Here is a 13,116-nt window from a genome sequence, read left to right on the forward strand (position 1 = left end):
ATCACACCATTTTTAAAATATGTTTTTACAAGAATATACTGTTGCTGCCAGGCATTGTATCAATTATAAAGGGTTCTTCTGACAAATATGTATTCAACGCCGACGTTTCAATTACCTATACTTTACAGGTAATCTTCTTTAGGGCAATAAATTTGTAACTTTTTGTCTTTTTCTAGTTTTTTGTCTTTTGACTTTGCATATATAGTTATATACCCTTCGTAAAGTTACAAGTTTATTGCCCTGAAGAAGATTACGCCTATAGGTAATGAAACGTCGGCGTTGAATATTTGTCAGAATAACCCTGTATAATTGATGTTTTTACATATAAACTATAAAAATAAAAACAAAAAATGTAACCTAAAATTTAGATTAAAGTCCAAAAGGTATGTGTCCCACCAGACAAAATTATTTTTTTTGTAAAAATCAGTTTTCTCACCCTTCCGTGCACCACCCCAAACATTCCGTTCAGGTAGTGCTCGTTGATTTTGCTGTAAAACTTCCACTGTCCCACAGCCTTCCTGTTTTCTTCGACCTCAATGACCTCTGTCGCGCCCGTGGTCAAGGTCACAACGTTGGTCACGTGACTGGATCGAATCTGGATCGAGTGGTTTTCGAGGACGACAGAAAAGGCCGCAGGCTGCGTGGAAATACCTACGACCAAGCGCAAACCGTTTAGGCCAGTGGTCCATAAACTTTTCAGCGACCTTTTTTAATATATTAAAATGTTTTTCGACCCCCTAGGTTTAACAGTTTTTTAAAACATACCATTTCTTGTTGTCTGCTTTCTCGTGCAGTCGTTGAATGTTTCAAGGGTGCTGCTTTGCATAAAGTTTTACATTAGCATATCAAACAAAAAATACCAATTCTAAAGATGTAAAATTTGGTATACAAATTATAAGGACATACTCGCGACCCCTTAAACCCGTTGCGCGACCCCAAGCAGGACAGCGACCCACCAGTTTGGGAAGCCCTGGTTTAAACCAGCGGTCCTTCAATTTGACGGTCCGTAAGTTTTAAGGGATCAAGACAAGATGTTTAAATTCATTGACATCCTCCTTATTAGTTTTGTTGATAACATGTATTGTAAACAAGTCTTTTTGAAATACTCAAGGTACCAGACAATTCGTTTGTAAAATAATTTAAATTCACATTAACTTAAGATGATACAAGCTCGTATCGAACCGTTTTATTCAAGATGATGTCGATTTACTCGACCTTTTTGGCTTTGCAATTTATTATCAATTTAAATCCAAGTCAAGTCTTTTTAAATATTTAATAAGTCACGTCCCGAATCATACTTATAGCATGGTATAACTCTCAGTTTTTCGTCCAACAAATGCTATAACAAAGGCAAAGTGACTTAGCTGCAATTTAAAAAACGTTAAACTTAGTCTTGTGTATTGATTTATTCATGTGATGTAATTCATGGTCAAATCACGTGTAACCATTGTACGAAGATTTGGCGCATACTAGACGTAGAATAAATATAACAGCCCGTACAGAAGCAAGTACCATACTTTGGACGTTTCAAATAGTCGCCTTTTCAATAGGGTGTTACATACTACATTACGGTAATAAATGATTTGCACTAAAGTTACCTGCTATATACCAGGTGTCTGTGTTTTGAAGGCACTCTGGTGTGACGTGCAGCGTTCCATTGCTGAATCCGTTAATGTGGTAGTGCTTTGTGAAGGACAAAAATATAATGTATTAACAAAACTTTACGACTAATTTGAAGATGTTTTTATTATGTTTCATTTGTCAGTGTTGTCATTTTGGAGTGACTCAAGTGCAAATCACGTCGTTATTTGAAACGTGAACTCCAACGACAGTGAAAAGAGAACGTTTAACTAATAAAAATCGTCGATTTAAAGCAATAACTCAAACAAAAATACCAAAAACGTAATATACAGCTAGCAAACTGTTTTACGTATAAAAAAAAAGAGAAATATTACTCAATTTTGTTAATTAATATTCAATGATAAAAAACACTTAATTTAAATCCAAGTTAATTGACACAATGTTATAGGTTAAGTCCAAGTCCAGTCTTTTGTCAAAAAGACTTAAGTCAAGTCATTTTGGTCGAAAGACTCAAGTCAATTTAAGTCATTTGAAAAGAGTGAGTTAGGTGTACTTAAGTCAATTCATTAACTTAAAATCATTACAACGCTGTCATTTGTACAAAGTCATTAGGAAGAGTTAACCCCTCGTTACCTTTCCGAGGCTTGTGGTTGAATCTGACCTATTGCTTGAAAAGTGAGTTTTGTCCTCGTTAGTTACTGCGAAGTATGCGACGAACGGTGGATGATGTTCGCTGTCAACGTTAGCGATCCAACCAGCCTTGCAAATAATGATCGTCCCGACAAGACCTAGAGTGCAAGCACGTTTTTAATAGTGCTGTGTTTTCTCCCCAATTTTGGCTCAGCTTAGCAGTTGAAAAGGATTACAACCTATAAATCTTTTAAAGTTAGATGCTCAAAAACTGTAAGCTGTGGGCAGGCGCACGTGGTTTTGGTGGGCATCAATTCAAATCAGAAATAACGTCACAAAATTACGTCACAACGTGAAGTCACAGAGTTAGGTCAAAATTTGGCGTAACGAAGTAACATTTAAACGTGACGTCATAAAACTACCCTAAAGATCCCCCCTCGATCAGCCCCTGGCTGGGGTAGGACACAGTATTATTAAGTAGAACAGAATTCATAGGGAGTTTTGTCATGCTTTTGTGTAGTGGTTCTTAACCGTTTTAATGACGTTACCCCTGAGTTGAACTAAACAAATTTTACTTCGCTTTTTTTAAATTAAGTTATTACTACTATTTTTACGTTAAACAACTATGGCTTTTTAAAAATGCGCTTGTTTTAAAATTTTATCGAATTTAAACAGTTTTGATTTTTTTTAGTGGTCAATAAAAAAGCATATATTTTTCAAACTTACACTTTTGAAACCCCAAATAATCAATTTTGGGGTAATTCTAACATGATAAGAACCATTGTAATATTATGTATTTTGTCACTGGTGCATATTGTTCAATTTACACCAAATGGACTGATTTAGAAACATTGAATTGCAACAACAACATAGCATGCTTAAATAAATTAAGGCCGCAGCCAGAATTGCGTGATTACTTCTAACAAAGCTTGATAAAACAAGAATATTTATCAAAACAAGTAAAAAATAGGGATGTTTAGGTTATAGGCCACACGCATTAATTTGTCTCGGAAGATTGGGCGCCTTAGAGGACAAAGAAAGTTTACACCAAATGCACTGATTTAGATACATTGATTTGCAAATCTGACAGGCCGCAGCCAGAATTGCGTGTATACTGTTAACAAAGCTTGCACAAAACAAGAACATTTATCAAAAACAAGCGAATATGAGGATGCACACTTTCCGGGCGTATAAAAACACGTCTTGCCTGAGTTGAGATCGAGTTCTGGGTGAATGCTGCTGTAGTAAAGCCGGTTAACACACGAAGGGTCGTCGTAGGTTGGGGAGGATATGTGAGGCACCGGCCACTCGTAGATTATTTGTTCGCCTGGATTCACCGCCGAGACAGCGCTGTCTATTAACAGTAAGACAAAATTAAGAAAGTAATGCAGGTTTTTCATGCTGATGGTATCAACAGATATAGTGCCCAAAGCTAAACGACGTCTTTTTGATTTGGCAAAACCAGGGCTGCGGAGTCGGTTTGAAATAACCCGAGTCCGACTCTGGCCAATAAAATAAACCCGAGTCCCGAGTTCGACTACAGCTAAACGTGCGATTCACAGCATATATTTCATATATGATAAGCGACGTGTTTAAACTACACAGCATAATTTCTAATCGAACAGTGTGCGTTAATTTATTTATTTTTTTTTTAAGAAAATCTTTAAATTGATTTTTTTTTGCATTTGCATATTTTACAGACGCCAGACAAACTCAATTCTCAAAATTATTCCGCGATAATCAAGTTTTCAGTTTTTAACCAAATAAAACAAAAACAACACTACAATCTAATACCATGTATCCGCTACAATTTGTACTTATTTCGAAGTTCGGGTTTGTAAGACTTTAAGATCGCGTTTTAAAGGACATTGATTTTTTATATTTTTTAAATATTATTTAACTTAAGTAAAGTTTCCCGGGGATGTGTTATTCTACAACTCCAAGACACCAAGTTGCAAAGAGTCCAATAATTGTTTTTATATGTTTATAACATGTAACCCGAAAAACAGCGTTATACTGGCGTCATAAAGTTGGGAACAACGTCTTAAAAACACTCGTAAAAAAGATTTACTGTTTAGCATATACCACAGCGATATATATTGTGGGTAAAATACGAACGTATAACAAACGTAGCACGCAAGAGATAAGGTGTCTTTGTTTTTGATGTCCTAGAATAGACGCTCAAGGATTTAGGACTGAAATGTTTAATGGAAGTACTTCATATTAACCCAATTAAAGTCATCGTCCCAAAGACTTGAGTCAAGTCATTTAAAAACCGTGAAATAAGTGTGTTACTATATAATTTTAGGACACCGACTTGCAAAGAGTCCAATAAATTATTTTATATGTTTACAGCACAATGGTATGGCGGTTTTAAAAGGATAAGAAAAACCTATATACTTGAAAAATATAAACGGTTTTGGATACCACAACAATATATATGGTACGAAAAATGCATAGCGCCAATCGTACAACAAACGCGACACGCAATAGATGAGGTGTCTTTCCAGTGTTTCTAGAGGTACGCCTAATTAAAGCTCTAAGATTAACAGTGTATCACTCGAAAACATCGCGGTCACGGTTGTTTAATGTTTGTGTGCATTAAATTAACAACAAAGCGCATGAGCACTCATACCTGACGTGTGCTGGACGCCCTGGGCTATCATGTTGCACGGTACTGTGGCCAAGTTCTTAAACCGTACCACCACCGTATCTCCGACCTCAGCCACCAGCGTGGGGCCAAAATATCCCAGGCGGTGGGGTCTTCGCCATTGGATGAGAAAATAGCCGTCGGTGAATTGGCGGTAGACGATTTTGCGAAAGGTCGCCGGCGTGTCGTTTCCAGCACTGCAAAACAATATATTAGCGGCCAAGATTTCGGCAACTTAATGATTCTGGTTGTCCAGTTTGGCGAACTAGGACCATTCCGTATTGGTAATGTTCGAACTATTCTACATTTGTAATCGGCCCTTGCAATATACTTGGATATCTACTCTAAATCCCGGCAATTCTGCTTTGACCAATGTTTCTTCTTCGCAACAAGTTTATTTTCTTCAATCATGTGTATTATGCGGCTTAAAATTTGCCAAATCTTGACGTGTGGCTCTTAAACATTAAAATAATAAGTAGTTATTAGCGCAACTAATAATAAATCTTTATTTTAGTCCGTTCGACTGTTTGTATAATATTTTCTGAGAACGTTGCGTTAGATCGCAAATTATGACCGAAATGGACAATTACCCATATACCTACCATAGGCATCGGGGATCGGTTTTCAACCGATATTATCGGACCTATTTAGGTCTCCTAGTTTTGGAGTCCCTGTACAAGCTTTAAAATCGAAGTAACAAAGTTAGAATTTACCAGCTAATAAGCAGCAGCCTTGGTCGAGGAATAATCGCTTACTCAGGGTGTTCACATTTTCTAAATTTTGCAGCTAACCAGCGCGGTCCATAAGTTATTAAGTCTTCAAAGTTGGCTTTAAATTTTAAGTTGAAGAATCACACCAAGAAAAGTGAAGCATACGACAGTGCGAAAGTAAAGTAAATTAAACTTCCAGAAACAAGTATAATATTTTGGTGCTTGCGTCAGCAATTTGCGTTAAATGTCTGAAAACAAAATCGACAAAACAACACAGCACGCTCTGTGCGAAACCTATTTCGACGAATAATAGCCTATTAAAGAGTAGATTGACCTTTTTGCCGTGTAGCTCCAATTGACTTCAATTGCTGCGATGTAGTATGTTCTACGTTTTGCTGCTGTTCCTACTGCGAACAGCAAAACGATACCAAAGCAGGCAAAATTCATTGCAGTTAACCTATTGCCATACTAAACTGCTAATGCAAGAATACTAATTAAAAATTGTTCGCCAAACCTGACAAACAATGCATTTTTATAGCATACACAAACCTTTGCCTCCAAAACTGTGAAAACAGTAAATAATGTCGAACAAAACATGAAAACCGAAATTATTTTGCACAAATATGTACGCTGGCTTCCTTGGCTGTAAGTTTCATTAAAATGTACTAATTGGAAGTTGGAACGGTCAAATTTTCCGGTTTAGCGATGATTCATCCATCAACAATCCCTGTCTTGAAGGCACTTCTATACCTCAAATGTACATCAGGCGTTATGCTTGATACGCTTTCGTTGATTTACCAACCTAAATTTGTTCTGAGGTTGGTTTATTTTGTGCCGGTAGAATCATAGAACATTTTTTAAGAAGCACAGACCCTTAATTACGGTTAGGGTTTAATAAGAACTTCCAGCGCACCAGTTTTACAGGTTCCTTTTTTTAATTTATTATTAAGAACTATAGACTATTAGAAACTTGGTGTCCGTTACTTGGAATTTTATTTTGATGCCGATCCTCGATATTTTGGGCAAAAACCTGTCCGACCCGATATATAGGCTAATGATGTTATTACTTTTATGGTGAAATTAACCAAATTGATAAATCTGAAACGTGCATAAAGGTATTTTTGCAGGTTATAAATGCAACTTATCCTCAGATGTAGCACAACTTATATTGCGTTGCTTCCAGTTGTTGTGCTAAAAGTTTTACTGTGTTTTATCAATCTGTGATTAACAACCTGGAACTCAAAAAATCTGCCTAATTCAGAAATTTAAAAACGCGAAAAACAATGTTAATGTCACGTTTCGTGAAACCTTGCATGATTCTACTCAAAAGCATGAATGTAACGTAAAACTACCTTTTTCAATGTACTTTCGATGTCAAATCATTTTGAAACATCTTTACAAAACATGCTTCGTCTGATAGCCTCTTGCCTGTTCTGTTTGCGGTATAGGCTAACTATAAATTCTAACAAATTTTAAACGCGTTCCATGAAGAAATACATATAATCGTTCATATAGTTGCAGAACCGTATTCCTTCCCCGAATAGCAGAACACTTTTCATGGATATATTATGATGGTTGGTAAACCCGTGGGCTGCATGTGGCCAGCTTGCCTATTTAATGTGGCCCTTGGCAACTTTTTTGCACGCAAAACAAACCAAATTGCTACAAAAACGTGTAATTTGCGGCCATCGTTCGCTAGGTTTAATGAGACAAACTGAAGCCCTGGTCTAGAATTCTACGACATTTTCGTCCAAAGCTTTATACTGCTAACATTATTTGATTAGGGTGCGAGTTTAGTTTTGAGTGGAAGTATTAATGGTTATATTTAATCTCTCATATTTATTTCTCACTTGCAGTTTCAATTTTGACAACTAGTTTCGTTACTGTAAAAAAGTGGGAGTCTAGACCAGCGCCCAAACTGTCTTCCTTAAGGCTGGTTCACACTAGACGCGTCTAGCGTTAACGTAAAACGTTTTTGAAAACGCTTTCATTTGCGAAAATATTTCAACTTTGACGCTTTCGGTTAGAAGCGAGGAAATTTGCCGTTGACGCTGGCAACGTGTTATGTGCGAACTGGACGACGTTAGCCGTGAGACGCCAGACGAACGCTAGACGTGTGAGCCAGCCTTTACATATAAAGCTCTAGTATAAATTATATAGCTAAATTTTTTTGTTTTTGTTGCCCATCGGAGATGGTTTCACAGTTCGTTCATGTTAGCTGCACAGCAGGTAGGCTACATCTTTGATACAGTTTTCGGGCTTTAAAAATATCTTCAAGGAGTAATGCTTAAATAAATAAATAAATAAATATATATATAAATAAGGTTTCTCCTTGTTGGTGTGTGAATCACGTGGTATTTGTGAAATTTTTGCTATTATAGATGTATTGCTTTATAAAGCATGTTAACTTCTTTTTGGATTTCAAAGTGTGTTATGCGGGGAATCACCTTACGCAAGAAAAAACAAAATAATGTTTACAAAATAAGATTTTAAAACACTGCAATATAAGTGGGCGAAATGTTAACTAAGGGTGTTCTCATAGTTTAAACACCCTACGTTACCTAAAAATGGATTTTCTGGCAAATTTACCAGCTGAAGATGTCGTTTTTCCGAAGATTTTTACGTTCTTTTCAATGGAAGATTTGTTTCGGATTTGCCAGGTTTCCAGAACTCATCATGACGTTGTAAAGCATTTTTTTCAGCAATGCTCAGAAATTGACTTGAGTAAAGTGGTAAGTAAACGTACTTTGTTAACTTAATGGATTATGCTGGCATGAGGAACGGTGTTCTTAACTTATAACACTGACATTGACAATGTTCTGTTTTTTATCAACGTTTTATTATTCTAAAATAAACATGCAAAAATATGTTTGGGCTGTATTTTTTATTTCAAAGCTAGAGTTTTTTTATTTTTAAAGCTTGTAAATATTTTACTGTCTCTTTTAACTTTATTAAAGCAACAAAATGTCTGTCTGGTCTGCGTTCTGTTTTGGGTTTAAATTCAATTAGTGTACATACTTGTAAATTTCACACCTAAATTTCTTTCACACCTAAAAGAGTTAGATTTGTGTAAGATTGTTGAACATCAGGTGTGCATAAAACATTAATTGGCGCTGGTCTAGAATCCTACCACAACGAAACACCATTTGGGTTAGGGTGCGGGTTAGCGTTTGGGTTAAGGTGGGTCAAGTATTATTATTAAATAAAGAAAATAATAATACTTGACCCACCCACACCCAAACGCTAACCCACATCCTAACTCAAATTTTGTGCGTTGATTTTAGAACTGTGGTAGGATTCTAGACCAGCGCCCATTAATTGCCTTAAAACACCTTTCACCCCCGAAAATACTGGCAGCAATGCACCTTATTCTTGGTAAAAAGTGCCATATTTGGAGACTGGATGCTTAAAATGGCTACTTAATTTTAAGTACTTGTACATGTACACTGAAAGCTTTTAAAAGAACAGAATTGATCAGAAAACTAAGGAGTTTCATGCAATCACAGTTGTTGTATAATTTGTTTGTTTCGTACAGTATTTGACACATATATTTAGATGTTATTATTCTTAAAACTATTTAGATAATTCTGTAAGTTCCTCATTTTAATTATATCCACAACCGTAACTTAAGAAAAAACATTTCTTATTTTAAGAAATTTATAAATGCAGAACTCTCCAATGATGTTCTTATTTGTTTAGAAATCGAAGTCGAAATTCACAGCTAATGCTTTTGCTGCAATCACTGAGGGCAGTAAAAGTTTGAAGTCTCTTAATTTGTCTGATTGCAATCATTGGATAACAGATGATCTTTTATCAGTTGTGGTAAGTATACCTACCTATTATATAGAAAACATTATTGTAAACCTAACATGGGATCCAATATTTATGTGAAAATTATTATTTCACAAAATAAAAATATAATCCTTAACTGTATATGTAGGTTAATGTCAAAGTATATTTTTATGCAAAACTTCAAAATGTTTATGATACTCTGTTTTTTATAAAAGTATTTAAAAAATATTTAGTTTTTTGATTTTGTTTCTGATGATTACATTTTTATCCTCTATATATGGTGGTGCATCCCAGGTTTTCCTGTTTATAGATTTGTTCAAATCCGTTGTTAGAAAGAGTGAATCTAACCAACTGCACCCCACTTACAAATAAAACTCTAACAACGCTAGGAAAGCATTGCAAGAAATTGAAGGATGTCTCACTCAAAGGATGTCATTGGGTCGACAAAGTACTCTATTATACTCCCCCAATTTTGCACATTTCAATTTTTGAATTAAATACTGTTTTCTTCATAAAATTCGTCATTTGACAAGACAAGAATATGGCAAATGTAGAATATAAAATATATGAAGCATAATGTGTTTACTAAAATAATATTTATTTTATAGGCCCAAAATAGGTTTTAAAACTACCAACATTGTCCTTTAAAAATAACTAGTGTGATTCATGAAAATAATCTTAAATGTTGAAAGACCTTCAAAATTAAAACTTTATGAGAATAAGTTTTTTGTGGCTTGACTGTAGTTTATCAATAGTTAAATCTTGTAAAATATATCTCAATGCATTTGGTTTTGCCAAAAAGCATTCAAATTTTATAACTATTAAGTGTCCCAGCTTTTATAAGTGATGCTTTGATTTACTATTTAGTCGCATTAACTAAAGATAATAATACAAGTTCTTATTGAACGTCTTAATTAAGATGATGTCAATCTACTCAACCTTTTTTGCTTTGCAATTCATCACCACGGTTTTAACGAGTTTTCCTTTGTGAATCAGGAAAGCTTTCTTGTGTTGATTTCCAACAATGAACTACTGGAGAAAATTGACGTCACCTCCTGTTGGAATTTAAACGACGATTGTTTAATTGGAATGGCCAAGGTTTGCCCACTTCTAACTTCAGTGTGTGTGGCAAACTGCTACGCAGTGACTGATACCTTGCTGGAAAGACTAACTGTGTTTTGCCCGGAAATGGAAAAAGTTGATGTATCTGGTTGTTGGAGAGTGTCAGATCAAGGTGTTAGGTAAATTGGTTGTTTGTGAATATTATTTATTTTGTTTTTTTTGTTGGAACATGTAGTTAACCCTCTCACAAGCACAACATTTGTGCAAACAATTACTGCCCTTTTTTTTTTTTTTTTTTTTTTTTTTTTTTCATTTTATTTTTTTTTGAATTATGTCACTAAATTGAGTTGTTTTTAATGTAGTTTTTTTCTATAGTATTTTTTAGTAAGTTACAACATGTAGTTTACCTTAATATAGGCACAACATTTGTGCAAAAAATGCTGCCCTTTTTGAAAAAAATAGGACAGGATGATAAGTAGGTTACTCTGCTGGTTATAAACATTTTATTTTTTTTATAAAGTAAATTTAGTTGTTTATACCAATCTGGTGTTATAGATTGATTCCCTAATATTTTTTTCTCTAGTCTTCTACAGTAACAAACATGTAATTTACCCTATTATAAGCACATTATTTACGTGGAAACTAATTACTTCACCTTTAAATGATTAATACATTGATATTTCTTTTTTAAGGGTCTGCACTCATTACATGAAAAATCTGAAACAGCTTTCAGTGGCAAATTGCCAAAGCGTCACCGAAACCAGTCTGAGAAATGTCCGGAGCAAGAATATTGTCTTGGACGTTGCACCTTACTCCCAATCAACCCTAAGCCGACTTGACTTGGGCATTTTTATGATTGGCCATTTAAATACTTAAACGTAGATGACGTTTATAACTGTTGTTTATGGCAGTCGGTCCCTACATTTTATTAGGTTCCTTTTTTAGAGATTTTATTCAAGCAATGTTTTGTTGACGTTATATAAGTTGTGCCTGTAGTCTATGCAGGGTTATTTGTTTTATGTATTTTTTAGGAATGGAGAGAAACGTGCAATTTTTGTCTTTTAGGGTTTGATTTTTCTTTCTTCCTATCTAAGGATTCCTTTCTATTACATATACATTTGTTGTATACTTGTCGCAAACTTAATATGATCTAGATAAAGCCAGCTTATTGCTAAACTTCGACCTGTATTGGCGATTTAAGAACCCATAAAGATGTAAAGTGTTACCTCGTTCTGTATGCTTCGTGCTAATCATCCTACGTCTTACAATGAATCACATTTAGCTTCATTTGATAAGCTTAATCTAAATAATTTGATAGCGAAGTTCTCTTTCTTCATTCAACCTCCAAGAAACCAGCATTGGTGGTCGGCACAACCAAAGTCTAACAATTAGTGTTTTAAATTCTTGGTGTAAACCACGGTCAATTCTTCATTTCCTTTGTTATCTCACGTCAACCACGTTGGTCAACAATTTTTCTTAATTGTGTACTTCGACACTGAAAGACGATAATCACTAAAACGTCAGAATTTGACGATTTTACAAAATCCGCATATGATGCCCTGGTGTATTACCACAAATGTGTGCAAATATGCAGTACTACTGCAACATGTTCGCAGTAAAATTTGCTTCTCGCGCAATCGCAACAAAATTTCCAAGGATTTCGCGATAGCCTCTACAAAGTGTATAAACACTAAAAAAGAATTACTACGGAGCAGCTATGTGAATAAAATGTGTAATTGTAATTCGGTAAAAATCGTAGACGAATTCTGTACAAGTTGTATAATAATTTACTAGTTTACTGGATTTCAAATTTATTTTTGTCCAGTCTTTTATGCCCAATGAAACCCGGTTTGATTTCCAATAAATCTCGGTCTGGTGAGTGAATAATATCAAACGGTTTTAACACTCCTCTGAAAACACGTTATTTTTTTTTCACTAGGCAAATGGTTAAGAAAAGGAATCCCGATGTTTCGACGAAGCCAATAATATTAAATAATAAACTTTTCTGATTACATTTCAACAGTGACAGAGTTTTATGTAATCGAAATCTGAACAGCTCAACTTCGATAGGCTTTGCCTTATTTTGGTGGAGAATTACAACGGAATTGAAAAGACCTGTTGCTATGGGTATAAGGCTAGCGCTTTTTAATCACATATATTTTTTAACTGTTTTTGCCAAAATCACATATATTTTTTAACTGTTTTGCCTACATTTTATCAGTGTAGTTTCGAGGCTAACAAGCCAGGTTATATACTATGGTGATAACTGATAATAGCCTACACATCTGGTTGTAACTCTTTTTTCAATTTTGCTGCATTTGTGCCACAAGTGCAATACTTTCGTCTGACTGCAAAAATGCTTAATTTAAACTATAAAAAACATACTTATCAATTCGTTGATGTTAATTTAGTTTTAATACAATTAAAAATGTAATGATTTTCTTTTCTGCCAACGATTTCTAAAATAAAAATTATTGAAACTGGTAGGCTAAACTTGTCTTATCGTGGGCAATATGTTAATTAGCAAACATCAAAGCAAAGCAGTTAGCAAGTTACAAGCAAAATATTTGGGTGAAAACAAACCCGCTTTTTACAAAAAACTATTGAAAAACACTTAAGCTTTACTCAAGTCGTTTGCCTAGTCAAGTTCCTTGGCCTTAAGCTAAGTCCTAGTCAAGTTCCGCGCGAATC

The 13,116-nt window shown here is 34.8% G+C and overlaps 2 protein-coding genes across 2 annotated transcripts in view; one reads left to right on the forward strand and one right to left on the reverse strand.

Annotated features, from left to right (window-relative positions):
- Positions 1-6,039, reverse strand: part of LOC146145662 (hephaestin-like protein) — a 22,648-nt gene extending 16,609 nt beyond the window's left edge. The window contains exons 1-6 of the mRNA XM_083390644.1: positions 5,906-6,039; positions 4,847-5,058; positions 3,419-3,565; positions 2,215-2,369; positions 1,599-1,701; positions 437-651 (exon numbers count right to left, since the gene is read on the reverse strand). Coding sequence (XP_083246770.1) covers positions 437-651; positions 1,599-1,701; positions 2,215-2,369; positions 3,419-3,565; positions 4,847-5,058; positions 5,906-6,018 — 945 coding nt within the window. The 5' untranslated portion in view covers positions 6,019-6,039. The remainder of the gene's footprint in view (positions 1-436; positions 652-1,598; positions 1,702-2,214; positions 2,370-3,418; positions 3,566-4,846; positions 5,059-5,905) is intronic.
- A 1,974-nt stretch (positions 6,040-8,013) lies between these two features.
- Positions 8,014-11,872, forward strand: LOC146145663 (uncharacterized). The gene is made up of 5 exons (XM_083389946.1): positions 8,014-8,303; positions 9,271-9,393; positions 9,674-9,811; positions 10,360-10,604; positions 11,118-11,872. Exons 1-5 carry the CDS (start codon positions 8,139-8,141, stop codon positions 11,299-11,301), a joined length of 855 nt encoding a protein of 284 aa, XP_083246072.1. The 5' UTR covers positions 8,014-8,138; the 3' UTR covers positions 11,302-11,872.
- Positions 11,873-13,116: the final 1,244 nt, after the last annotated feature.

Source organism: Ascidiella aspersa, chromosome 5 (assembly GCF_963924565.1).
Source record: "Ascidiella aspersa chromosome 5, kaAscAspe10.2, whole genome shotgun sequence".
Taxonomy (NCBI): Eukaryota; Metazoa; Chordata; class Ascidiacea; order Phlebobranchia; family Ascidiidae; genus Ascidiella; species Ascidiella aspersa.